Raw genomic sequence first — 25,556 nt, forward strand, 5'->3', positions numbered from 1 at the left:
CGGGGAACTGCTCACGCGAGTGCATCCGTCGCTCCGTTCATTTGTAGGAAAATTTTTTTTTTCCCTCATGCTTAACCAACTTTGCGCTAACCTTTGTAGATTGCTCATTTGGGCCTTTTCCACAAACCGCTCCATGTTTTCTTTTTATCCTTTTTATATGCGACTCTTTTGAGGGAACATAAATGTGCGTTCCGTATTGGGGCCTACACATACACTCATTTTGCTGGTTCGCTGGGATTGTGTATCCCCTCCTTTTTTTCTTCTAAGGCATTGTGTTGTGCTGGATAAATGCCTCACTGGGAGAGTTCAATCCCGTGGACTATTCATAAACTTTACAAAAAAAAAAAAATTCGCGACTGCCATGCAAGATTGGCCATCACGATGTCGTTTATCCGTAAAATGTTTTTCTTTTGGGGGAGGGGGGGATGCTCATCTGCTACGTCTCATCGTTGGGTGTGCCCTGCCACCCATGCGTCTCCGGATCGAATGAACCGTCAAATCATGGAACACACCTCCATGCGAAAAATTGCATCATGGGTGAAAAAACAGAAAGGGAAATTCCCAAACGCATTCCGCATCTCTCTTGAAAACCTACAGCATTTTCTTAACCCGGTTAGCAAAGCAAAAAATTGCGTGCGTGTTTTTTAAAAGTTTTTTTTATCGCTCCATCTTGTTGTTTTGGTAGTCCAAACGTACTGCAGCGCAAATGGGAAGGACTTTTTGGTCACCATAGAAGGGTGTATATTCGGTGGGAAAATTGGCACATTGGCTGGCAAATTGACTCTGCACTCGGAAGAGAAGTCGTGCAATCCATATGCCTCAAAAAGGGAGGCGGTGGCGTGGGGGATACACCCTTCACTTCTTCATTTTAAATTTTGTATGATAAGAGGGGCATTTCCATTTGGGTATTCTTCCGCTGGAAAACAACCTCGCGGGGGGTCTTAGTGGGGATACGCCCCCTTCTTCTTCTCCTCCTCCTTCTCACTTAAACTGAGCATGTCCTCCGGCCCATCGCTTCCTCATCGATGCCACTTTCCTAACTAAAGCTGTTCATGTTAAATTTGGGTATTTCCCAGCTATCCTCCACGCACATCTTCGGGGAGAAAAAAAAAAAAAAATAATAAAATAAAATAAAAATACAATTCAAACGTAGCAGTGTCATAGGGGGAAATAAAACGGTGACGCCTACACCTGCTGGGCTGCACTCTCGTGTAGCGACTCTCCTTACCAAAACTCTCCTATTGTACAAATTCCTGTTGTTAATGAAAATCCGAGCCGCCTCCGGATTCGCGGGGGAAGACGTGTTCGGGTCATTCAGCAAAGACTGAATAGACGTCAGCAGCGAAGTTATATCATAAATGGGGCTCCACTGGTTTTGCAAAATGTCCAGGCAAATATTTCCATCGGTGTATATATTTGGGTGAAACAATTTTGACAGGAACTTCACTTTGGGGGGACTTACGGGGTACTCTTCTGAAAAGTTAATGATTAAGTGGAAAATGCCACATTCCCATATGGTATCTTCCGGGCCCCTAATGATTGCATGGCAACACATGATGTTGTCTGCGAATGGGGCGGCCTCGAAGCTTTTGTTCTGATCCTTGTTGATTTTGTTTAAGTCTTGAATTATCCTCCGTCTGGCGAACGTGGACATGGTGCGCCGGCGGTGGTGAGGAGGCGGTAGTGAGGGTGATAGCAGTTGTGAAGCCCGTTGCGGCGTACCTGTGACGTTATAGGATGCTAAAATGGAATGCCTTCCCACTTCAAATCTTCCAGCGAGTGGCGCTTTCTCTTTTTATGTTTACATTTCTTCCTCGCCAAATGTGCCCGCGCCTTCGAGTTACTCTTACGCTCAGTTTTTATATGTACAACGACAACGTTGTTGGGGGTTGCTGGCAAAGTTGGTTCATCAATCCGTTCATTGGTTTCTTACCATCACACGCGGAATGTTGCTATGTACTTCACTATATGCTCCATTACGAGTTGCAGTTTCCTTCATGCTTGTGCCTCTTTTCCTGCGCTTTTGTCCTCTCACTCGTTAATTGAGCTGCTTCAAATTTGTGCATATGTTTTCCCCTCAAATGGCTAGTTGGGCAAAAAATTACCTGAACGGGTTAGCTTTTTTTTTTTTTTTTCGAAAATCTGTTCATAATTTTTTTTTCAACAAGTGAGCTTTCCAAAAAAGGCGGGAAAAAATAAAAAAAAATAAAATGAATAACGCTGCATGACAATTGCGATTTGCAGCCCCTGCAGGGTTGAAGTATAATATTAAAAAAAAAGATCGACCAAATGGGGGGCATTTATATTTTTCAATGCAATTCAGCAGAGAATATTGCTGCTTTCCTATTCCTCGCTAGTGAAAAGGAATAACTCCCTTCTTTGAAGAGATTATCCCAAAGGAAATACCTGCCTCGCTTTCTATAGGCACACAATGCGGGGTATTATGTACATACGCGCAGCTACATAAGCAGTGGGGACAAGCAAACCGCAAAAAAATGAAGAGAGCTACCAATTAAAAAAAAAAAAAACACCCATTGTTGAGCAAACCTTCATAGATGAGAAGGCATAATTTACTTATGTGCTTGGCAGCATTGACCATCTCTTTGCTATTGCCCTGCAGAAAAGGCGTGGCGACATGCTTATCTTGCAATGTGGCAATCGTAAAATATGTTCCAAATGCGAGGCTAACAAGAATACAACAGAGGGAGAGAAGCGGGTATCCCGTGAAAGGAAAAATCACTGCATGTGCAGGGAAGAGAAAGTCCCCCTTCCTGTTCCTGTGGTCGAAGCGTTTTCACGGCCTTCCAAACGGACCAAAGTTTTTTTTTCGTCGCCTCCAAACGAAGGGGGGAAAAGGAAGCGTCCTCTCGGGAGGTTCGGTGCAGGTGCTACGGAAGTCCAGCTGGCGCGAGGTCGGCAGCACGGTTGGTGGCACCTCTATTGGTAGCGCCCCCATTGGCAGCGCTTCCATCCATAGCACCCTCACCGGTAACACCTCCTTTGATAGCACCCCCATTGAGCACTCCCCGCTGCTCAAAATGTGCGCCCCGGAGGACAGTGCGCCCGCGTGCGATTCCGCCGCAACAAACGAAAGTAAGCAAAAGGAAGAGACCGAGGCACACTCGGATATCTCTACGAGCATAAATAAATCTCCAGACATGTCGATCCACGCAAAAAAGAACGGCGATGTGCGCGAAGAAAAGAGCCACGGTGGGCAAAGCGGCAAACCGTTCACCGTTGAGGAGCTGGAAGAGATAAGGAAAAATTGCAGCTACCTCAAAATAAACGAAACGGAAAGTGACGAATATAGCATAGAGCTGTACTTCCATTTTAAGGAATTCAAATTGTTAAGGAAAAAAGACGAGACGGTAAAGTCCTTAATAAATAGGCTAATTTTAAATATGAAAAAGTCGGACCGAAAAAGGAAGAAGCGGCCAAGTAAGAAGTACAGCCAAAGTGTGGAACAGCCCACGGGGAATGACTCCACAATAGATAAGGAGGAGGGCCCACCAAATGACATCCGCTTTTTGGACAAGGAAAACAACCCTGTGGATGAAAACTCGCTGCTGATTAATGTGGCGGACAAGCTAAGTTACATCCTCATTAATCAGCACAGGGTGGAAGTATTCAATGGGCTGTATGATCTGAAGCAAATTTACGTTTCCATGGATGTGTATAGCGGGCACCCCATCATCCCGGTGAATGCACCCATGAAAGACCTCCATTCGTATGTGCACTACTGGACGTATGCACATGATAAGAAGATCCTATCGCACGATTTGTTTTACAAGCCAAGGAAGGAAGACACAAACAAAAGACTTCAACTCGTTATATATAATAAGAATAACCCCTTCTTCTTCTACGTGACTAACGAAATGGAAGTGCTGTCGAACGAATTTGAGGAGGAGCTAAAAAGGAAAGGAGAAAGGTACCTCCATTTTGAGAAGGTGCTAAAGACAGATGACCCCAGCAGCGATAACGTAATACGCATTTTGACCTACAACATTCTTGCACCTATTTATACCAACACGAAGTACGCTCTGGAATATATGTTTAAAAATATAGACCCCTGCTATTTGAAAACGAATTACAGATCGCATTTACTAATTCATGACATCAGTTACGATTATGATATTATTTGCCTGCAAGAGGTGAGCGAACATCTGCATTCCAACCTCTTCTCTGTGTACCTACATGACGAATTTTACTCCTCTTACAAGCCAAAGAACAGCTATGGAAATGACGGATGTTCCTTATTTGTTAATAAAAAAAAGTTTGCCCTAATTGAGTATAAAAATTATGAATTTAACCAAGTGGTGAAACTTCCTGAGTTGAAGGACGTGTACGATGCATTTATCCAATCGGGAAATGACCTGGAGGAAATCATCAGAGAAATTAAAACCGTTTTTCAAGTTGGCATTTACACACATAGGAGTAGCACAAATGTATTTCTCGTGGCGAACACACATTTTTATTTCCACAGTTTGGCTAGCCATATTAGAGCACTACAGTCGTATAGCCTACTGCACATTTTGGAAACGCTCAAAAGGGTGTATGAACAGAAATGCGGGAAAACGGTGTATGTAGTGCTAAATGGAGACTTCAACACAAATTTCGAGTCAGAAGTTTTTTCCTTCCTCGAAGGAAAGGACATTGAGTCAGATTCGAACCTCTGGATAAACTCCAAACTGTTTAAGAAGGAATATGACGATTTGAATAAATACCCAACACTATTTGACTTGGCAAAAAATGGGCCTAATAAGGAACAAATTGTTGGCCCCCATTTGGACAGGAAAAAATTCCTGCCATTATATTCCGCCTATAAAAAGGGGGACATTGCGTACACCAACTGGAATAATAACTTTATTGACGTTTTGGATTACATCTTTTTGTCACCGGGGCTTAAGGTCAGACGGGTACTGAAGGGTATCGACAAGGGAATCTTCGACAAATATAAGGGGGTGCTATCTCCCATAAACCCCAGTGATCACATTAGCATAGCTGCCGAGGTGGAAATGTGACTTGGGGTGATTCTCCTTTCGGGGGGGCTATGCCCAGTGGGGTTGCTCCTTCCTCTCCGCAGCGCGGCCCTCTCTCTTGCTGCGTTGTTTTGTTAGCCGAAGGTTGTTAGCGAATCGCCTTGTTAGCGAATTGCCTTGTTAGCGAATCGCCTTGTTAGCCCATCGCTTTGCTAGCCAATCGCTTTGTTAACCCATCGTTTTGTTAACCCATCGTTTTGTTAACCCATCGTTTTGCTTTTTTTTTTTTTTTTCTTCATTTTTGCCTGAACAGGTCATACTTTTTTCTCATTTTGAAAAGTTGCGCGACATCCCATTTTTGCAAACCCGCGTTGTTGGCGAAGCTTAAGAATGGCAGAAGGTGCTAGGCCGCCACGAAATTGCGTTTCCCCATTTGTGCCATTCAGGCCTACTCAGTTGATATGGCACATTTCGCGCAAATGTGTTGTCACTCGCTTTTTTTTTTTTTTTTTTTTTTTTCAATTCGCATTTCGAGTATTTCTTTTGGCTAGTTGGAAAATGTTCAGCTCGTCTGCGGGTTGCCTGGAAAGTTGAGGATGAGGTTGAAGTTTTAGCGGTATGGGCTTGACGAGTCCTCCTTTTCCATTCGCCTGGCCATCCTTTTGGGGGCCACTTAACAGACATGCCTTCCCCCGATTGGCAAAACCACTTTGTGTACTTCTCTCCATTGAAGTTGTGTCCGTTCCCCCATCCGCGGAAATGCGCGGCGGTCATTTTGTAGGTGAATACTTTGACGTAGGCGGTCAGTTGGCCAATTTTGCAAACGAGGTGTGTTTCCCCCGATGGTGACGGAAAAGCACGTGCGCTCCCGCCTTGGTAGGAGTGGGGAAATATGCTCCCTATGCGGTTTTTCCCACGAAATTTAACCCTCTAAAATAACGCACACGCTGGAAGGGTAGAGTAGCCAAAAAAAAAAAAAAAAAAACACCAAAAAAAGGAAGTAGCGTTTGCAAAAAGTTAAGCATAGATAAGGAAAATATAACAAAAAGATTGATCAACAAATTGCGCTTTTTTCATTCCTGTGTTTGTAAGCTGGGGGTGTGAATGTGTCCCTTTCGCAAGAATGCCAAATGCGTAACTTTTGCATGAGGAAAACGCGCCGCTTGGTTTTTTTCTCCCCCCGTGCGCACTGTTAAGGAGTAGCAGTTCTTGCTTACAGGATACACCATCGCCCTGTTGCATAGGCTAACCTCTGCAGAGATCCCCTTCCCCCGATCTTACATGATTTTCAAGCGAGCGAAGGGGCCTTTTCCGACGCGTTTTTTTCCTAACCCGTAAGCACTCACCGATGAGTGGGCCAAACACGCTGAGCACGCTGCATACTGTGCGTACTGTGCGAACGTTGCTCACACAATTTACACAGTTTAAACCCTTCTCTACACAACCCCCCCCCGCCGAAGCAACGCCGAAACCAGCCAGCATGGCCAAGAACGAAGGGACAGAAGACAATGACATTTTCAAAATTCACAAATGGTCAGGTGTGGCTGCCTGGTCGTGGGACATCAGCGTGGATAACTGCGCCATCTGCAGGAACCACATAATGGACCTATGCATCGAATGCCAAGCAAAGTTAAACGAAAATGATGGAAACGATAAGGACAAAAAAATGGACAAGGACAGCTGCACGATAGCCTGGGGTGTGTGCAATCATGCCTTTCACCTTCACTGCATATCCAGGTGGATTAAGGCCAGACAAGTTTGCCCCCTCGACAACACGCCTTGGGAGTTCCAAAAGGCAGCGAACTGAAGTGGACTGCGAGTTTGGCTGCGCTTGTCTACTTTGGTCACGCGCACCTCTACATGGCACATTCTTAAAGTTGGCTGCCATATGTCCATGGGCGCGCCTAACTCCGCCCAACCTGCGCATCTGTCAGCACGCACATGTGTTTATGCGCGCATGGATAGGTACACGTCTGTACATTGTTGCTCTCCTTGCGCATGCTTCTTTTTTCTGTACACCCTAGCATGCGTTTTAGCATGCGTTTAAAAAAAAAAAAACTTTTTCCTTAACCCGTAATTAAAAAAATGTGGAAGTTAAACAACCCGAGGGGGGTAAAAACGGGGGGGGTGAATCAGCAAACGTGGAGAATGCGGCGAATGCGGCTAACGCTGCTAACGTGGCTAATGCGATTAACGCCGCTAACATGGCTAGCGTAACACACCCGAAACAAAACCGGCACGCACGCGCGTGGACTTATGGGCGTGGGTGCATGCTACGCAGCGCCGCGAAACGGTTTAACAAACAAAAAAAAAGAAGCGGGGGGTGTCCGCAGGGGGGGTCGAGGATGATTCGGCGCGCCCCCAAAAGGGGGGAAAAGGAAAGGAAAAAAAAAAAAAAAATATTCACGATGTCCCTTTTGACGTCGCACCGGGAGTGGCACACACGCGGCATGCATACATGCATACATGCATACACACATAAACGGGGCAAACACATGGCACCCTTATGACACCCTTATGGCACCCCTATGGAGGACTCACTTCTGCCCCTCTGCCTTGGCGAGCGGAATCTTAATTTTGTAGATGGCCTTCTGCACGAGGCCCCAGAAGGCCTCCTTGGCCTCGACGGCGAAGGCGAAGCCCTTGTGCGAGAAGACATGGGAGCTGTTCTTGCTGTCAATGTAGGCGAGCTTCTTAACTTCGTATTTCCGGAGGCCCTCAAACTTCCCCAGCTTCAGTTGCTCCAAGACAATTTGCTCCATGGTGGGCTTCTTCATAAACTGGTACGTCATAAGGAGAATGAGTGGCAGGAGAGAAACGTAGAGAGAGACGAACATGGCGAGGTAGAAATTGCCTGAGGAGTGGGCCTTCTCAAATGTGCCATGCAATTCATCAGCCCCCATGATATGTAAGAACAGTTTCGTATTGCTCACGATGAACCAGAAGAAGAACGTGGCGACGATTTCCATCCACAGGACAATGTGCGAAATGACGAACCACGTGTTGGTAAGCAGCACGACGACTGCATTGACTGCTATGACGTGGTGGGTGTAGAGAATTTGTGAAAAGGTATGAAAGTCAATATCTACGTTATGTTGTTCCTCCTTTAGAGAATCCGCCTGACCAGTGGCAAAGTGCAGCATGATGATGGTTTCCACTGTAGCTAGCCAAATTGCAAAGAGTAAGTAAACGAAGAGGTAATGAGTGCCATACGATCTGTACTTCTCCGGTTTAGACCGTTTGCCAATCCAGGCCTTCATTTTGTTCGTCGATTTTTGGAAAAAAGGAATTAATCTAAAGGGGATGAGGCAAAAGTGGAAAATGCTTTTGTACACCTGCTTTATCTTCTCGGTGTAGAATTCGATCCTCTTATTGGAGTAGAGCGGCCATAAGGTAGACGGAGAGGTCTCGTATAGGAGCGGGTTTTTCAAGAGTATGCGGTGCGGGAGCTGCTTATCCAGAGCAACGAAAAAGATAACCGGGAGGGAAGTAAACGCGATGTTAATGATTTGCTTGGTCCAGGGGTTCCACGCATCGATGGCACTGTAACCGGTCCAGAAATTCAAAACCATCGAGCAGAGGCAGAAACTCACATTTCGAAAAATGCAAAAATAGACTAGGAAGGAATTCCTTCTTAGAGATTCCCTCCCATGAACAAAGAGTAATTTTTTTAAATACTTAAATTCGCTTATGGTGAAATCGGAGGACCTGGCTGCTTGTAACCCCTCCTTTCCAGCAATTCCTACACCCACATTGGCCATCAGAATCATGCCCACATCATTTGCCCCATCTCCAATGGCTAAGGAGGTCCCCCTAGGATTGAAAGCAGAATTTTCTTTGACCAAAAGGGACTTTTGCTTAGGAGTGACTCTACAAGCAATGAGAGTAGATGCACTCCTAGCTAGGGTATAGAATTTTATTTTTAAAATTTTGCTCTTCATAATTTCGTCCAGTGCTTCCCCCGTGATGGTTATAGAAAATTGAGAGTAGTGCACCTTGTCCTTACCTTTGGCCTTCTCCACATCGTTGCAATTATTAGCAAAGGATTCGCTAGACTCAAGGAAGGAGTTAAATATCTTTTCCTGTTTGGCCAATTCTGGCAGGGAGTTTTCGTTCCTCAAGTTATACATGTTGGTAGACGAGATGACGCTCTTCTTGATGGACCCATAAAAATTAGTTTTCATAAAATTTAAAATCGTTTCTGACCGTAGATCTAAATTTAGGTTTTCCCAATTGACGCTATTCCACCACTTAGTTCCGTGGTCTACATTGAGCAGATTCGCTGCGTTGGTGTTCCTTTCATGAATTTTCATTTGCTCTAATAGGACATTTGGGTCTGTCTCGGTGAACACCGCATTGTAGGTTTGCTTATTTAATATGTTAATTGAGTGTCCTATGTTTATGGCCGTCTCTAATTTATCCCCAGTGAGTACACAGATGGTCATCCCCGCGTCTCTCAAGTCCTGTATCACCTGGGGGACGTCATCCTGCAGCTTGTCATCTATCCCGGTGCAGCCAATGATAATCAAATTGGCCTCTGCTTCATCGTAGAACTTTCCCAAATAGTCTTCACCCTCTTTGCGCTGCTCCGATTTTTTTCTTGCCTCCACATGGTGTTGGTACATGTTGGCGAATTCTTCCTCGGTGAGGTGTTTATACCCCAAGACGAGGGTCCTCAACCCGGAGGTGGCAAATGCATTCAGCTGGTACATCACGTGGTCCACTATGTGCTCTTGGTTCTTCGCCGCTAGCTTCAACACACTGGTGTCTGCTCCTTTGACTAGCATGTAGATTTCTTTCTTTTCATTTTTTACAATTAGGGACATGCGCTTCCTCACGTTGTCAAATGCGAAGACGTCTAGTATTTCGTAGGCCAGAATGGGCACGACCACCCGGTTGTTTTTTTCCCCCTCGCGTTTGGCCTCCTCCTTCGGGTTTGCCCTGTTCGCTGTGAAGAGGTTCTTCATGGGGATGGCTACGTGCAGGTTGGCGCTTTCTTTGATGCCGCTTTCCTTGTTGGCGCTCCCCATATTGCCGCTTTCCCTCCCTGGGGCATCGCTCAGCCGGGGGTCCCGCCTCCTCTCCCGGGAAGAGCCCACCTCCGGGAAACACACATCAAAGTTGTCTTCGTAGTAGCCCTTCTTCTGCAGAAAGTCGTTGTAGGCCTTCTCCCCCAGGATGAACCTCTGGGCGAAGGTGGACGTGAGCTCAATTTCGATCGTCGTCAGGTTGGGTCTATTCACGAATTCGCAGCCCAGGTAGAGCGCCGTGCTGATTAGGGCCAACTCGTCCGGCGAGCTGGCGTCGTACTGCGGCTGCGGCTGTGTGAGGTACGTGTAATTGATCATCGTTTCGCGGTCGAATATTTTGGTCTTCTCGGGGTTGCCTTCGCCGGAGGGGGCGCGGGCGGGGGGGGCCCCTCCCTCGCCCGAAGCAGGTCCATCCGCCTCATTTACTACCATGTCTGCAGCACGTTCACCCGCTTCGTTCGCTTCCCTGGCTTCCCTGGCTTCGCTCGGCTCGCTGGCCGCGTTGGCCGCGCCGCCCACCTCGTCGATGTCCACGTTCCGTATCATCGCGCTGTGGCAGAGGCTGAGCACGAGGAGGAGGAAGTGCACCTGGTCCTCCACGTCGCCCCGGATGCTGTAGATCTTGTTGACGAAGAGGATCCTGTTGAAGAAGACGAACTCGTTTTCGCCCCTCTGGAAGTCGTCCTCCGCGTAGACGTCCGCGGCGGCGTGCTCGCTGGTGAGGCTGTTCCTGTGCATGAGGCTCTTCTTCTCCTTGTGGGGGTTGACGGAGGTCTTGGACCACGTGAGGGGCGGCAGTTCGCAGGACTCGCCGCTGCCGTCCTCCGAGCTGAGGCTGGGGTCGGCGCTGTCCCTGGTGGGCAGGTCCTCCCCGCCGCGGCGATTCCTCCAGTCACGCTGGCTCTTCCCGCACAAGCCACTCATCCCGCCGCTCACGCCGCTTGCACCGCTTGCACCACTTCCACCGCTTCCGCCGCTCCCCCCCCCGCGCCTGCGCAGGATGTTCTCCCTGATGTTGCTAAAATCGTAGAAGCCGTAGATGCCCTTGTTCCCCAGCCCGATGTTCTGCAGCTGCATGATGTTCTGCGTGAGCGTGCCGGTCTTGTCCGAATAGATGTGCGTGATGTTGCCCATTTCTTCAAGGAGCTGCCCAGCCTTGCTGAGGGCGTGCCTGCCACACTTGGCGCTGTACATGTCGTTGTCCCAATTTATTAGGTACCCTTGCAAAAGGCGAACGACCTCCCAAATTAGAAGAAGATCCACTGGGATGAAGGACCCAAAGAGGAGAATCATAGATCCAATGGTGATGAAAAACGTTTTGAGGCTATCTGCCTGATGGCCCAGATTTAAGTACCACAAATTGTAGCCCTTTCTCCTCATCCATAGGACACCCGCAATTGCAACGATGAAGGAAATTAGCACTTGGCATATGATGAGGACAATCACATGGTTGCCATAAACGAATTCTAATCTCGACCACTTTTGCCTGGACTTGGTGGAGGCATTCTTCATCAGCTTGGTTCTATTGCCCGTGTTGATAACCAGTCCGTAGATCCACTTGGTGTTTACGAGGGATGTTCCTCTGAGGACTACGTTATCTATGGTGACCTGCACAGCTGTGCGTTCTGCGCTGAGGTGATCCTCCTTGGTGTGGCTCCCCGAAAAGGAGCCACTTCCCTGTTTGTCCCTCCACCCAGGGGTGGCTACTTCGTCATTATGTTCATCCGTGTGGCAGTTGCTTATTTTCCCCCTTTCCGTTTTCCTCCTATTTTTATCCCCAAGTTGGTCCTCCCCAGAAGGGGCTCCCCCCTTATAGGCATCGTAAAAGTGCACTAGCTGTCCTCCCTCCTTCTTATATTGCAGAGGAGGCAAGAGCATATGCCCCTTGTAATCAAAAATATTATCATTTGGACTTTCACTTATTAACTCTGCCTGGCAGTACCCAGCATGTTTATCATCCTGAAAGTATTTGGCAACATCTGGAAGGCAATACTTCTGTTTCACGTTCGACTCTCCATCAACATTCTTCGTTTCAATATTAACGATTCCCTTTTTGTTTGACGAATTGAGGATAATTAAATCGGCAGGGAAGTACTCATAGGAAAATATTTTTACTACATCTCCATCCTTCACATCTGCCCATTTTTTCTCCTTCAAAATGCCCTCTTGAAAGACCATGGTCTTTTTGCTGTTCTCTTCATTATCTGATTTATGCCTCTGTAGGTCTTCAAAAAATTCCTTTATCATGGCGACCACGATGATGAAGACCAGGGGGATGAGGTAGGTGGGCATTCCCTTCGAGTCTGTGATTTCGGGGATGAGTTGCAGCATGGAGATGGAAAGAAAGTACAAATTTCCCAATCGTAGGAATTGAAAGAAAACGATTAGTGGTAGGAAGCTATACAGTTTGTATTTTGCTGTGCGTATTTCATTTTTGTGTTTTTTCCCAAATATGAGATCTATGTTAAGGTCTTCTTCCTTCAGCTTCTCCTGGGCCTTCCTTATGTACTGCTCGTGGTTTTCCTTGGTCACCTCAAAGTTGGAGATTAGGTATATTCTGTTTTCGTTGCTCGTGCCCCTGATTTTGGTGGATATCCACTCCAGGAGGTTCATCACCTGCGTGTGCAGCATGGTTCCGCGGCGGCCTTCGCAGGGGGTTCAGAAGAGTACCTTCGAAGAAGTGCCTCCAGGTGAGCACGTCCAGGTGAGCACTTCCAGAGGTTTACCTCCAACTGGCACCTCTAACTGAGTGCGCGCCCCTTCGCCCCCCAACACTGCAGATGCACACAGGTGGAGGCGAATCGGGCGCGGCGACTCAGCTTGGCGTGGCGCGTGCCATGTACTGCTGGGCGGCGCAGAATCACGGGGGGCGCGCGTCGAGCGGGGCGCTGGGCCGGCCGGTCTTCTCACCTCGCCGTAGGAGGAAGTTTAAAAGAGGTTCAAATGGTGTGGCGGTAAAGCGGTAAGGCGGTTTAGCAGCTCGGCGGTGTAGCAGTTCCGCGGTTTAGCAGCTCGGCGGTAAAGCGGTAAGGCGGTTTAGCAGCTCGGCGGTGTAGCAGTTCCGCGGTGTAGCAGTTCCGCGGTGTAGCAGCTCGATGGTTTAGCAGCTCGATGGTTTAGCAGTTCCGCGGTGGCGTGGTTATGCGGTTCAGCGGTTTAGCGGCTCGGCGGTGGCGTGGTTATGCGATTACACCGCTGCGCTGTTACGCTGTTAGGCCGTTACGCTGTTGCGCCGCTACTCTGCTGCACGCGACGGAGCGCCCCTCTTCTCCTCCGCCCGTCACATCCTGCGCGAAACGAACACAAGGGGGCGCGGGCTCCACGCAGGGAGGAGGCATAAAATTGGCGCGTGTCACGAGTGGGGGGGCAGCTGGGTATGCTCGCGCGGGGAGCGTTCAAATGGGCACGCTCAAATGGGAAGTGTTCAAATGTGCCGCTTAACCACTGCGGAACAAACGTAACAAAGTGGGGCGTCCCCCGGCGGCGTAAAAAATGAGGTCAAAAAGAATTGCCCTGGAGGTGCCTCGACAATTGGCGTTGGCGATGTGCACACAGGGGTGAGGCGATTAGGAAGTTAGGACGTCCGCGTGAGCGAACGTGATCGCACGTGCGTAAGCATGTGTGTGGTGTGTGCATATGTACGCATGTACGTTTGCACACGGAAGCGCGCGTCGGACAGGGGGGCTAATGGTTAGGCGAATGGTGAGGCGAATAGTTGGGCTACGATCGAGCGACGCGCTGATGAGAAAAAAATAAGGGAGCGATGGCTTGAATAATGGCGCGAAGGTGACTCCAAAAATTCCACAAATGAAGGGGAAAATAAAATGTGTTGTGGGGGAATTTCTCACCAGAAATGCACAAACGCATCCAGCACATGGGGGCGCGTCGGTCTGAGCGTCCGTCTGAACGTCCGTCGCCCGAAGCGCATCGACTGGGCCGACTTCCAACTCGCAAGGGGCCGTGCGCACGTAAACAAAGCTGAACGATGAACGATTCGCGCTTCACAAATCACGCGCTGGGATTATTACACAGGGTAGGCTAAAGGGTGAGCGGACACCTGTGCCTTGGCGGGGTGGGGGCAAAACGGGCACACAATTGCAAAGGAACACGCGCGTATACCTTCCCCCTCGTTGCATACATGGGACAAATGCGCGAAGGGAAAAAATAAAACAAAAAAAAAAAAAAAATAAAAATAAAATAAAGGGAAATAATTAAAAGGGGGGGCCGGAACATTTGGTTATGCTCAGCATGCAGCCCCCTTTTCGCGGTTACGCGTGCGTGCCGAGATTAACCGGAAAAAAAAAAAAAAAAAAAAAAAAAAGCTGCAATGGTATACAAGTCGTGACAAACCCGTTTGGTTATCTTGCCTTATCTTTCCCCACCCACAAAAAAAAAGAAAAAATCAACCATTTGAGGAAAACTACCACCGAGTTGTTATAGAAAAAAAGAAAAACCTTGGATGTAAAATACATCACCGCTGGGAAAAGTTCAAACCGAGCGAAGCTTCTGCGAGTTAGCCGACCAAATAGGTTCCTCCATTTGAGGCGAAACGGAAATAAAAAGAAGAAGCAACAAACAGCGTTGTATCGTATTACTTCTCTTTCTCTTCGCTTCCATTCGCGCAGAGCGAAGGCGTGGGGAAGGTCTCATAACGGAAGCGAGGCATTCCCGTTGTACCAGTCGACAAAAACAGAAAATCGAAGCTCTGGCAGGAGAGCGAGTAGGAAGCGGACTCAGCCAACCCCCCTACAGATTAACCGCGGAGTTAATAAGGAAAAAAAAAATGCCTTAAGGCGGCAACGAGGAGTGACCGCCTCGTTACGTGACCGACTGGCAGAGTGAGGCAGTACCAGGAAAGGCAGCCAAGTGGATAAGCCTCCAACTGGATAAGCAGCCAACTGGTTAAAACGCCAACTGGATAGACCCCCCCCCCCTCTATTTGCCCTTCCTCCCAAACCGATTATACAAATGCGCAAATTCAGGACAGTCATTTTGTTCCTCGTTATTTACCTCTCGTTTTACCTGACCCGTTCATACAATGGTACGCATCCCCAGGGAAGGGGAGGCGCCCGCGTGGGCAGTAGTTTGTCTCTCCATACGTAGAGAGCGCCTTTGTAAAACTTCCCTACGTGGAGGAAGATTCCCTGTTGATAGGTGTCCCCCCCTCCGATCGAGTTTCCCTTATGAGGGTTACCGCGTTCACCTGAATATGCACATTTTTCATGACGATGCGTATTAATTGTTCCTTTTTTTTTTTTTTTTTTTTCTTTTTTCCCCACCCACCTGTAGACAACTTCGACGATATCGTAATTGTGGACGAGTCGGAGGAGGACCGGATGAAAAGTGCTGGAGGTATATATATTGCTCACTGGGCGGTCCCGCGTGACGCCCACACTTTGCATGCACGGTTGACCCACTCTACATACCGCTCCCCCCGCAGGTGCAGAGAAAGGTGCAAAGAAAGGGTTAGATACAGAGGCCGCGTCAGAGGCAGAGAGCGAGGCCGAGCCGGATGCCGAGTCGGATGCCGAGAGCGACGCCCAACAGCTGATACACTCCTGGGCGGGCGACAACGAAAACCTGCTGTACCTCAAAATAGGGATTTTCCTGTGCCTACTGGTAGTGACCATCGCGAACGGAGTGGTGGGCAGAAAGACGAACAGAACGATCGCCCTCTACTGGCTGAGATCATGCAAAGATATTTTCCTCCAAAATTTTGCCAAATTGGGAAATGAAAAATCTTTTTTATTTGAAAAGTCATATGACAAGTTTGAGTTTTACTGTACAGGTAGGAAGCACTGCAATTACTATTTCGTTAATTTAAATTTATGCAAAAGGCAATGTCTCTGGAGGTATTACCTGCTTAGCCATTTTGTGAAAGAGAACGACAGCATGAGTGTAGCCATTCATTTTGATAAGCTAGATAAGGGGGTTCTGTGTGTATTTAAAAAGCACCAGAAGAAGTACATCGATTGCCGCTTCCCCAATTTAAACAAATACACAAAAATGATGGCGAAAAAGGAATTGAAGGGAAGCTACGAAATTAAGGGGGACTCCAATGAAATTATGGAGTTAGTCCTGAATGGAAAAATATTAAATTTTCTGAACACCTACGATAGGTATGTAAACTACGTGTGCATCACGGACATTGCTCTGTTTGACTCGGAGGACAGGCTCAGTGGGGAGAAGGAGGAGAAGCACCCGAGTGAGCAGAAAGATCAACAGGGAAACAGGGGAGGGAAACACAAGTTCTGCTTCCTCAACTTTGTCATCCCCAAAAATGTCGAAGACCTCCGCACGCTGGTGAGCTTTTCAATCTACATGATCGACGCTTGCTACTGCATCGAGCTGTCGGAAAAGGTCAGGGACCACGTGAGGAAGATGCGAAGCATTGTGGAGAAGGAGGACTTGAGGAAAAAGCAGCAACTGAAGGAATTGCAGGAGCGGAAGAAGGCCCAGAAATTGCAAGAGGAGAAGGAGAGGGTTGAAAAGATGTCCGCCGAGCAGCAGCGGAAGTACGAGGAGAAGAAGCAGAAGAAGAGCTTGAAGAAGATGAAGAAAATTAAAATTATAAAGATGTGACGTTTGCCGCGAATTTGGGGCGGTGTGATTTGGAGTAGCGTGATTTGGAGTGGCGTAGTTTGGAGTGGCGTAGTTTGGAGTGGCGTAGTTTGGAGTGGCGTAGTTTGGAGTGGCGTAGTTTGGAGTGGCGTAGTTTGGAGTAGCTTAGTTTAAGTTACCACTTTTTTTGCCTTTTTTTTGCCTTTTTTTTGCCTTTTTTTCGCCTTTTTTTTGCCCTTTTTTTGCCCTTTTTTTGCCCTTTTTTTGCCTTTTTTTCGCCATTTTTTCTGTCCCTTCTACACCATTTGTTTGATTTGTCCCCCATCGGCGCGCAGCCACTTCGTTTTTCCTCCCACGCCGCAGCGAGGAGGCCGAACGAACGTCTCACCGCTCGCGCGTTTGTCACAGCTTGATGCGTTTTGCCATTTAAGTTTAAGTTTTTCCTCTTAATGTTGGTGGCCTCCGCGAAACCGACCGAGTCTAACGCGGCCGCCGCTAAACCGAACCGAGTTTGACGCAACTTTGGTCAACGTACTTTACGATGTCCATGAAGGTCTCGTCCAGTGAGCCCTTTCCTATGAGGAACCCATCGACGGGGGTCTTTTCCAGGTAGTTCTGCGGGGGGAGAGCAGCACAGGGGGGGTGGACAAATGGGATGGGCAGCACAAGAGGGGTGGTCAAACGGGGATAGTAGCATGGTTCGGGTGGACAAATGGGGATAGCAGCACGAATCGGATCTTCAAACGGGGATAGTAGCATGGTTCGGGTGGACAAACGGGGAGACTCACCTCCATGTTGTGCCGGGTCACCGATCCACCGTAGACGATTTTCACCGCGTCGCTTGTTTGCGCGTCCACCTCTTCTGCTAGGTTTCGCTTGATGTCTGCGCGGGGGGGAGGCCAGAAAGGGGCAGCAATAAGGGATGGGCGTAAGTGGGAGGCGTAAGTGGAAGGCGTAAGTGGAAGACGTAAGTGGAAGTGCACACGAGGACACTCCTACGAAGGGGTGCAGCAAAAAAAAAAAAAACACCAGCTGAGACGTCTCCTTAAAATGAATTCTCCTCCGTTCCCAGTTGGCTCCCCTCCTTTATCCTTTTTTTTTTTTTTTTTTTTCCCCTCTCTTTTTGGTCTTCCCCTCATTTTAACTCACCCCAGTAGCAGGTGTTCAAAAAGTCAGCCGACACGGGCTTCCCAGTGCCGACGGCGAAGCTGGGCTCCAGGGCTATGACAATGCTTTGCATGTGCTCCTTCGGAATTGTCTGCTTGATGAGCTTCACGTGGAGAAGAGAAGCGGTGAGGCGAAGAAGCGGGTGAGCGAACACGCACAAATGGGGGGCACATCTCAACAGGGGTAAAGGGGGGGGAGAGGTAACCCAAGCGCGGTGGTCTGCACGCGGTGATTCACGCCCGGTGGTTCACTCATATTGCCTTTTCCCCCATCCCTTTTCCATGTGATGGCCTTACGGAAAGGAGTGTCCTCGTCTTGGATGACGTGAATGGGCGGTCCTCATTTTGATAATCATCCCCGACGCACAGGATAACTTTCAGCTGGCTCTGCACAGCGTTGTGAACCTTCTGAGCTGTCTGTTCTAGTGTCTCCCCATTGCTGCAAAACCCTCTGCGCCTCTCGCTGTGTCCAATTATGGTATATTCATTTCCAAAGTGCTTTATTAAAGTGGCTGTGGTTTCTCCGGTGAAGGCCCCCAGGCCGCTTGCCAGGCTGACGTCTTGAGAGCAGGCAAAGATCTTCGAGTCATTCTCTTCAATTTTTTGCAGCAGATACGGCATGAATAATAAGTTAGGGGATAAAACAAGGTCCACATTATTGGAGTATTTTATTTTGGTAAAAGCGTCGATGAGTCTGTATGCTTCTGCCTTGGAGAGGTGGCACTTCCAGTTCCCGATGATGATTTTCCTCCCTTTAGGGTAGCCACTCCGGGAGCTGCCCTGCGAGCTGCCCTGCGAGTTGCCCTGCGAAATGTACTGCGAACTGCCCTGCGAATGAGTCACCGCTCCCTCCCTGGCGCCCGCATGGTTGTCAACAAGCGGGCACATCTCCACCACCTTATTTGGGTATTCATATGGAGAGTCTAAATTGCTTATCCTGCAGGCACTGGACCTCTGGCTGCGTCGTCTCTTCCTTCCTTTTAGGAGGGGCCTTGCGCGGAGGTAGAAGGAACGCACCTCCTTCGCTTTGAGGGGGTCAACGGAGGAACCGTCCGGCAGACACTCACTAAAGCGCAAGCATTCTGTGCCTACCCAGTAGATGCATAGCGCGCACAGCAGTCGCTTTCTCATGTTAGGTTCCCTCGCGAAGGTGAAAGGGGGGAAGCACAGCGGGATAGTGAAAGGGGGGAAGCACAGCGGGATGGTGAAAGGGGGGAAGCACAGAGGGATGGTGAAAGGAGGGAAGCACAGAGGGATGGTGAAAGAATGGCAAACGCGGACGGGGGAGGGAAAAAACAACAGGAGCGAACCGCATGGGGGGGAGAAGCCTGCTCATCTGATAATCCGCTCATCTGATGATCCGCTTATCTTCCCCCTGAACCAGTCAACTAGTGAAGGTTCCTCCCAAGAAGCACGCAACGTGCGCGTTATGTACGTGTAAAGGTGTGCGTATCTGCATGGCGTAATGCCTAACGGGGGGTCCCATTCTCATTTTTCTACCTTCGCAATTTAGTAAACAGTGGGGGAGCTAGCCGCCCTCCTGCCGCTGCGCGACGGATAAGCCAACAGAGGAAGATCCAAATGGGGAGAAGCGCACTCGCCAGGTGCACGCCAAACGGATAAGAGGGAAAACAGGGCTGTTGGACCCGCACCGGTGAGGCGGCTAGGAGGTGGAAACGAAATTAAAAAAAAAAAAAAAAAAAAAAGAAAAAAAAAAAAACGTACGTACTAACGAACGAACGAACGTGGCAGCAAATTCAGAAGTGGAAGAGTGCCCATCGAGGGAGTTCCTCCTATTTTTACAATGCATCGTGGAGAACGTGAAATCGATGCGTCAACAGGATGGGCGCGAAGGGAATACTCCCCCCCAGCTCTATAGGCATGTAAGAACTGCCATATGGTCGGCAGCACTGCCAATGCTTTGTTATTTGCACTTTCTCTGTAGAACTGATTAAAAATAATTTGGCGGATTGTGGGTGGCAAGATGAATGATCTCCAAGCGCTTCAAAATAGACGCTTCCCTCACCCGGGTGAATCCCCTTTATGAGTTGGTCCTCCCCAAGCACTGCCCAGTGGGGGAGGTACATGCAGCACTTCAAACCCATGCTCACTCCGCCAGTTAACGCAAAATAAAGGACAAAGTGAAGAAGTTAAAAGTGATCAAATGGTGGGGAACAGGACATCCCATTTGGACGCTCATCACTAAATTAGTACCTTCGTCTTTCTTGCCTGTTTTTTTTCGCAACTGGTGCACTTGCTCGTCTCACGAAATGGGCCTTTTGAAGGGGGCGTGCCGTGACTTGGGCCAGCTTAGTAGGACCCCCCTCCTCCGGGGATGCCAAAGCAACACAGGCATATGCGCACACATACACACGGGGGCTGCGCGCGACGGTGCCCATTTTTTCCTCTACGCTGCACTAATAGGGGGAGAAAAATGAGGGTACAGTGAGCGGCCTCCCAACTGTAGACCCCTCCGCATAACGAATCATAATTCACCACTGAAAGTGGGTCCTCCTCGCAGTGGCCACGTTTTGGCAGAGCTTACCCTTCAAATGGGAACACTACGTGTGGTGAGCAGAAGAGTAAAGAAATGGCCTTCAATTGGCGGATCACGCACACCCCCTCGCTCAAAAGAACGAGCAGAATGCATGACGGTGTAGCAAAAACACCTGTACGTGCATCACCGAAGGGAGGACATACCCCGGAGGGTAGCTACCTCCTTTTCCCTCCTTTTAAAACTCCAGCTCTCCGCTAAACGTCTCGCAGTCCTTACGCTTGATCGTGGGGGTGGCGCAAAACGGGCCATGTTCATGCTTCGATATGTCTGTACTTGCATATTTATTCTTTTTTTTTTTTTTTTTCCGGGGGTCTAATTTTTTTATTTCAAGTTTGTGAAGACTTCAAATTGGTATTCGCTCACGGTGGTATCGGCTGACGAATTGGTCTTCGCAAAATGGAGATGCCTTGTGGTGACCTTTCACTTCTTATGGGTGATCTTTCTCTTCTTTCCTTTCCTGTTTGTTCCTACTGATTGGATGGTGCCTGTTCAGCGGTGGTTGGAAGGTATGCCCCTTCCCGTACTCCACCCTGTATTGCCGCTTTGGGGGAGGAACCCCCAAATGTGCTTCACTTTTTGCTGTGCAACCCCTTTTGTGGTGGACCCCTTTAATTGTTTTCCTCCGAAGGGGGTACCTCACTGCTCCATTGCCTGCCCATCAAATGTGTATACGTAGGAAAGTGCACGTGTGTATGTACACACATGCATGCAGAGCACGGAGGTTGACACTGTTGCTCGAAGATTAACATAATTGTGACCACTTTAACAACGGTGTGAGGATTTCTCTGGGGAGAAAGCCTCGCCTTTCCTGTGAGATGCGCAAAATGACTCTTTTCACTTTTTCGCGAATGTCATTGTGCGGTGGAAAAGGTGAGGAGCACGAAAAAGGAAATCAGTGTGCGACTGTGTGGAGCTCTGTAACGGCGCGTTTAAGTTATATGCACACTGGGGGGCTCGCTCGTGCGGAATGTACAGCATTAAAAAAAAAAAAAAATAATAATAATAGATGAAAAGGACGTTACATTTGGTTTTTACTTATCTCTTCCCCACCTTTCTTTCCATTCTGAGGTGGAGGTTCCTCCCCCCACAAGCTGGCAGTCACACTTCTTCAAAATGGCCATTTTTTTAATTTCGCGGATGGCCGCCACGTCTGTGCGTGTGTACAGGCGCTTCACAGGGCATATTTCAAGGGGGGAAAAAAAGGATAACCTGTTGAGGGTGGTCCCCCGGAAATGCTCACCCAAAGTGAAATTAACCAACGGGGGGAAGAGCCATCAATGCGAGAGCATCCTCGTGGACCCACCTTTCCAACAGTGTTGCTTCTCCCCAGTGTGGGATGTCTTCACGGAATTTTTTTTTTTTTTTTCCTTTTTTCTCAAACGCGGGGTGACCCCCCCAGGAGAATACACCACGGAATTGCGTTCAAATGGGGGGACACAAAAATGAGGTGATGAACCGATTGAAGTGAGCATATTCGCAAGGAACATAGCAACTGCGCGTTGCTGGTAGGGTGACCAAAAAAAAAAAAAAAAAAAAAAATGGCAGCCCAGAATAGCTCATTTTTTTTTTTGTAACGGTTCCCCTAGTGGGACTCCTTCCCTGCACGCGGGAGGGGAGGCCCTCCTAAAAAATTGCCCCCCTGCGCTACGAAAAATAGGGAGCACTTCAAAGCGTGAAAAGAAGCCGTAAGGATAATATATTTTTTTCCCCTCCGTTTTGTACCCTTTTGAGGTTGCTTCTCCTTTGGAAGGGAAACATTCTCCGCCTTGGCAGGGGCACCCCTGGCTGGAAGTGCCCGTGTTTTTCCGCAATTTTTCGAAAAGGGATTATTCCCGTGGGTTGCAGCGGTAGGCCCCTCCTTCGCAAAGGCTCCCATAGAGTTGTGCTTCCCTTGTGGGTACCTCCTCCAACGGGGTTAATCCTCCCCCCCAAGGGAGGCCTTCAGCGCGCGCTTCACTGTATAAGGGGCTATTATAAACCCGCTTGATGGGAGAAGCAACCACAAACGCGTGTGGCGGTACGCTGTGAAGTGGCTACCGCTGGTGTAGGGGGAGAAAGGCTTCATAAGAGGGGGCCCCTCAAATAGGCCACTCCCCCAAAATTTGGTAACCCTCTTCCGTTCTGCTTTTCTGCCTCTCTGCTTCTATCCCTCTATCCCTCGCTGCCCCCCCTGTGGTAACACCCATGCAGCACTACAACCGCACGAAAATCGTGATACGCGTGCTGGGGGCGGGGCAGACGGTGGGGCGCTCGTGCGTGATCGTGGAGCTGGAGAACCGGCGAGTGATGTTCGACTGTGGCTCGCACCTGGGGTACAAAGACGAACGGAAGTACCCCAATTTCAACCTCCTGGTGAGTAGCGAGGCCCACGCAGAAGAGAGGGAGAAGGAGAAAGGCGAAGCGAACATTTATGAGCACCACCTAAACACAGAGGTGAACATAAGCATAGTGAATAGCAGCATCTCGGAAAAGGAAAAGTTAATAAACAATTTGAAGAGAATAAATGAAATGATCGACTGTGTAATTATAAGTCATTTCCATATGGACCACATAGGAGCCTTGCCCTTCTTCACGGAAATATTAAAATATAGGGGGACCATCCTTATGAGTTATCCAACGAAGGCCCTGAGCCCAATTTTATTGCTGGATGGATGTCGAGTGGCAGATTTAAAATGGGAGAAGCAAAACTTCGAGAGGCAAATCAAACTGTTAAATGAAAAATCGGATGAACTGCTAAATTATAACATTAGTAGTTTGAAGAAGGACCCGTGGAATATTAGCGAAGAGCAAATCTACTCCTGCATAGGCAAAGTGGTAGGGCTGCAAATAAATGAGACCTTCCAAATGGGGAACATGTCCATCACGCCGTATTACGCAGGCCATGTGTTAGGTGCCTGCATATTCAAAATAGAGGTAAACAACTTCAGCGTAATTTACACGGGTGATTATAACACCGTTCCGGATAAGCACCTTGGGAGCACGAAAATCCCTTCGCTTACCCCGGAGATCTTCATTTCTGAGTCTACGTACGCTACGTATGTGAGGCCAACGAGGAAGGCATCTGAATTGGATCTGTGCAACCTGGTTCACGAGTGTGTGCATAAGGGAGGGAAGGTCCTGATCCCCGTGTTTGCCATCGGACGAGCACAAGAGCTATCCATTCTGTTAGATTCCTACTGGAAGAAAATGAAAATAAATTACCCAATCTATTTTGGATGTGGCTTAACAGAAAATGCAAATAAGTACTATAGAATATACTCCTCCTGGGTGAATAGCAGCTGCGTCTCCACAGATAAGAAGAACCTCTTCGATTTTGCTAATATATCCCCATTTGTAAACAGTTACTTGGGTGAAAATCGGCCCATGGTTTTGTTTGCCACTCCGGGGATGCTCCACACGGGGTTATCTTTAAAAGCTTTTAAAGCATGGTCAGGCTGTAGTAAAAATTTAATTGTACTTCCAGGTTACTGCGTTCAAGGTACTGTGGGTCACAAGCTCATCATGGGAGAGAGGAAAATCTCATTTGATGGAAACACCTATTTGAATGTTGCCTGCAGAATTATATACCTTTCCTTTTCTGCACACGCTGATTCGAATGGGATACAACAGCTCATCAGACATGTGCTCCCTCAGAATGTTCTCTTCGTCCATGGGGAGAAACACGGAATGGAGAAGCTATCCAAGCATATAGCTTCCCATTATTTAATTAACTCCCTTTGCCCTTCCTTGGGCCAACACTGCGAGTTTAGTTTTTCCAAGGGTAATATGAAGCATGTCTACGTGGAGGGTACGCTTTACGCGGATATCCTTCGCAAACTAAATGAGCAGAAGGAGAGACGGTCCCTTTTGCTTAGCAGCAAGGCAAGTGGCCTCTACCGCAGTGACGCCACTAAATTGGCCGCACGGGATGGCACTCACTCCGTGTCGTTCGCGGCTTATGTTGTTTACTTCACCATTCGTGAGAAGCCCTACCTGTTGTTCCTCCCCAGGCGGGAGCTCGTGCGCGGGGTGCGGGCCAGGTGTTTCCCCGTCACGCTGCTCCGCGGGGGGAGGACCTTCAGCTCGGACAGGCTCTTCGGTATGGGCGGCACGGAACATGGTGGCAATGTGCCCCCCGCCCAGCCAGGCAAAAGGAAGTACGGCGAGATGTCAACAGGGGGGGGAGCACCATTGGAAGGGGAAGAAGGAGAAGAGGCGGGAAAAGAGGGAACATTGCGATGGCCTCCAAACGCGGAAGGGCGCAGTTCCCCCCAGGGAAGCCCCCCCAACCGGGCAAGTAAAAAGCTCGCAGGGGTGCCCACCGACTGGGTGGACCCTACAGGGGGGAGTCCAGGCGGGTCAGAAGTAGAAATGCAAAAAGGTGTAGCAGCAAAAGGAGGTCTCTTTCACCCCCACGAGGAGGAAGCGCAGCAGGGAGGGCGGCCTCTTAACCTCGCAAAGGGTGCACCCATTGCCGCTCCCACTCCCTGCGAAGACGCTCTGCAGACGGGTCGGCAAGTCCCCCCCAGAGGCACGCGCAACTACGCTAGGGGTGAAGACCAAGTAACCATGCCGCTAATCAACCTGCGCTTTAGGGAAAGCATCACCATAAGCTACCACAAATTTTACAATTTTGCAATTTCCTTTTTCAAAGAAATTTTGGACACGAAGAATAGGAATAGCATCCGTTTTTTGGGCGAAGGGGTAATTATAAAAAATGTGAAGGAGGGTGATGGGTATGTTTTCCTCTTGTCCTTTCTGTCTCTTCGGGCCATTCACGATGGGGGGAGTTCCCTGCTTGTTCAGTGGTCCTACGTGGACGACGCACCTGAGTCGGCCATCCATAAGTTCATAAGCGCGATTAGGGAGTACGCCGCGGGGGGGAAAGCAGAACCGTTGCAGCTGGAAGGGGAAAGAAATGTACATGCAGGGGAGGGGTAAGCAGTTTGTCTAGGCTATCTGACCGGTTGGCTTTAAGCATTCGGGGGGGAGGAACAATCGAGCGGCCCATATTCCTTTCCCATCCGAATGATACTTCGCTAGCCCGTTTGTCCGCTGCGAGGCGCAGTTGGGTTGGCCCCATTTGGGATGCAGTTTGTCTTTTTTTTTTTTTATGTTTATTCCGTTTTCTCTTCCCTTTCGTTTCGCTCAACAGTGCAAATTTCATCGCCCGCGAAGGCGCCGTTAAAAGTGAATTTCGTGCACCTTGGGGTGGGGAGAAACCGACTGAGGGGCAGCACCCCCCAAAAGGGAGAAACAAAAAAAGGGGAAATGGACGCACAAA

General features: G+C 48.8%; 7 protein-coding genes across 7 annotated transcripts, besides 17 other annotated features; 4 read left to right on the forward strand and 3 right to left on the reverse strand.

Annotated features, from left to right (window-relative positions):
* The first annotated feature begins 110 nt into the window (after positions 1-110).
* Positions 111-144: a microsatellite.
* Position 145: 1 nt separating this feature from the next.
* Positions 146-180: a microsatellite.
* Positions 181-188: 8 nt separating this feature from the next.
* Positions 189-265: a microsatellite.
* Positions 266-461: 196 nt separating this feature from the next.
* Positions 462-483: a microsatellite.
* Positions 484-748: 265 nt separating this feature from the next.
* Positions 749-776: a microsatellite.
* Positions 777-1,036: 260 nt separating this feature from the next.
* Positions 1,037-2,095, reverse strand: PVX_095270 (ubiquitin-conjugating enzyme E2, putative; the record flags this gene model as incomplete). The annotated part of the gene is made up of 2 exons (XM_001614470.1): positions 1,229-2,095; positions 1,037-1,093 (listed from the first exon to the last, which is right to left on the reverse strand). Exons 1-2 carry the CDS (start codon positions 1,652-1,654, stop codon positions 1,037-1,039), a joined length of 483 nt encoding a protein of 160 aa, XP_001614520.1. The 5' UTR covers positions 1,655-2,095.
* A 943-nt stretch (positions 2,096-3,038) lies between these two features.
* Positions 3,039-5,021, forward strand: PVX_095275 (endonuclease/exonuclease/phosphatase domain containing protein; the record flags this gene model as incomplete). Its single annotated transcript, XM_001614471.1, has 1 exon — positions 3,039-5,021. The coding sequence occupies one exon, from the start codon at positions 3,039-3,041 to the stop codon at positions 5,019-5,021; it is 1,983 nt and encodes a 660-aa protein (XP_001614521.1).
* Positions 3,421-3,497: a microsatellite.
* Positions 5,022-5,301: 280 nt separating the features above from the next.
* Positions 5,302-5,333: a microsatellite.
* A 129-nt stretch (positions 5,334-5,462) lies between these two features.
* Positions 5,463-5,512: a microsatellite.
* A 559-nt stretch (positions 5,513-6,071) lies between these two features.
* On the forward strand, positions 6,072-6,786 carry PVX_095280 (RING-box protein HRT1, putative; the record flags this gene model as incomplete). The annotated part of the gene is made up of 1 exon (XM_001614472.1): positions 6,072-6,786. Exon 1 carries the CDS (start codon positions 6,328-6,330, stop codon positions 6,784-6,786), a length of 459 nt encoding a protein of 152 aa, XP_001614522.1. The 5' UTR covers positions 6,072-6,327.
* A 730-nt stretch (positions 6,787-7,516) lies between these two features.
* PVX_095285 (potential phospholipid-transporting ATPase, putative) lies at positions 7,517-12,640 on the reverse strand (the record flags this gene model as incomplete). The annotated part of the gene is made up of 1 exon (XM_001614473.1): positions 7,517-12,640. One exon carries the CDS (start codon positions 12,638-12,640, stop codon positions 7,517-7,519), a length of 5,124 nt encoding a protein of 1,707 aa, XP_001614523.1.
* Positions 9,859-9,905: a microsatellite.
* Positions 10,877-10,900: a microsatellite.
* Positions 10,982-11,001: a microsatellite.
* Positions 11,214-11,243: a microsatellite.
* Positions 12,228-12,252: a microsatellite.
* Positions 12,371-12,406: a microsatellite.
* Positions 12,641-14,977: 2,337 nt separating the features above from the next.
* On the forward strand, positions 14,978-17,014 carry PVX_095290 (hypothetical protein, conserved; the record flags this gene model as incomplete). Its single annotated transcript, XM_001614474.1, has 3 exons — positions 14,978-15,050; positions 15,299-15,361; positions 15,450-17,014. The coding sequence occupies 3 exons, from the start codon at positions 14,978-14,980 to the stop codon at positions 16,589-16,591; spliced, it is 1,278 nt and encodes a 425-aa protein (XP_001614524.1). The 3' UTR covers positions 16,592-17,014.
* Positions 16,744-16,767: a microsatellite.
* Positions 17,015-17,065: 51 nt separating the features above from the next.
* Positions 17,066-18,867, reverse strand: PVX_095295 (triosephophate isomerase, putative; the record flags this gene model as incomplete). The annotated part of the gene is made up of 4 exons (XM_001614475.1): positions 17,066-17,185; positions 17,359-17,453; positions 17,720-17,840; positions 18,034-18,867. The coding sequence occupies 4 exons, from the start codon at positions 18,865-18,867 to the stop codon at positions 17,066-17,068; spliced, it is 1,170 nt and encodes a 389-aa protein (XP_001614525.1).
* Positions 18,686-18,728: a microsatellite.
* A 3,610-nt stretch (positions 18,868-22,477) lies between the features above and the next one.
* On the forward strand, positions 22,478-25,213 carry PVX_095300 (RNA-metabolising metallo-beta-lactamase domain containing protein; the record flags this gene model as incomplete). Its single annotated transcript, XM_001614476.1, has 1 exon — positions 22,478-25,213. One exon carries the CDS (start codon positions 22,478-22,480, stop codon positions 25,211-25,213), a length of 2,736 nt encoding a protein of 911 aa, XP_001614526.1.
* A 224-nt stretch (positions 25,214-25,437) lies between these two features.
* Positions 25,438-25,480: a microsatellite.
* The last annotated feature ends 76 nt before the right edge of the window (positions 25,481-25,556 follow it).

This window comes from Plasmodium vivax, chromosome 8, assembly GCF_000002415.2.
Source record: "Plasmodium vivax chromosome 8, whole genome shotgun sequence".
NCBI lineage: Eukaryota > Apicomplexa > Aconoidasida > Haemosporida > Plasmodiidae > Plasmodium > Plasmodium vivax.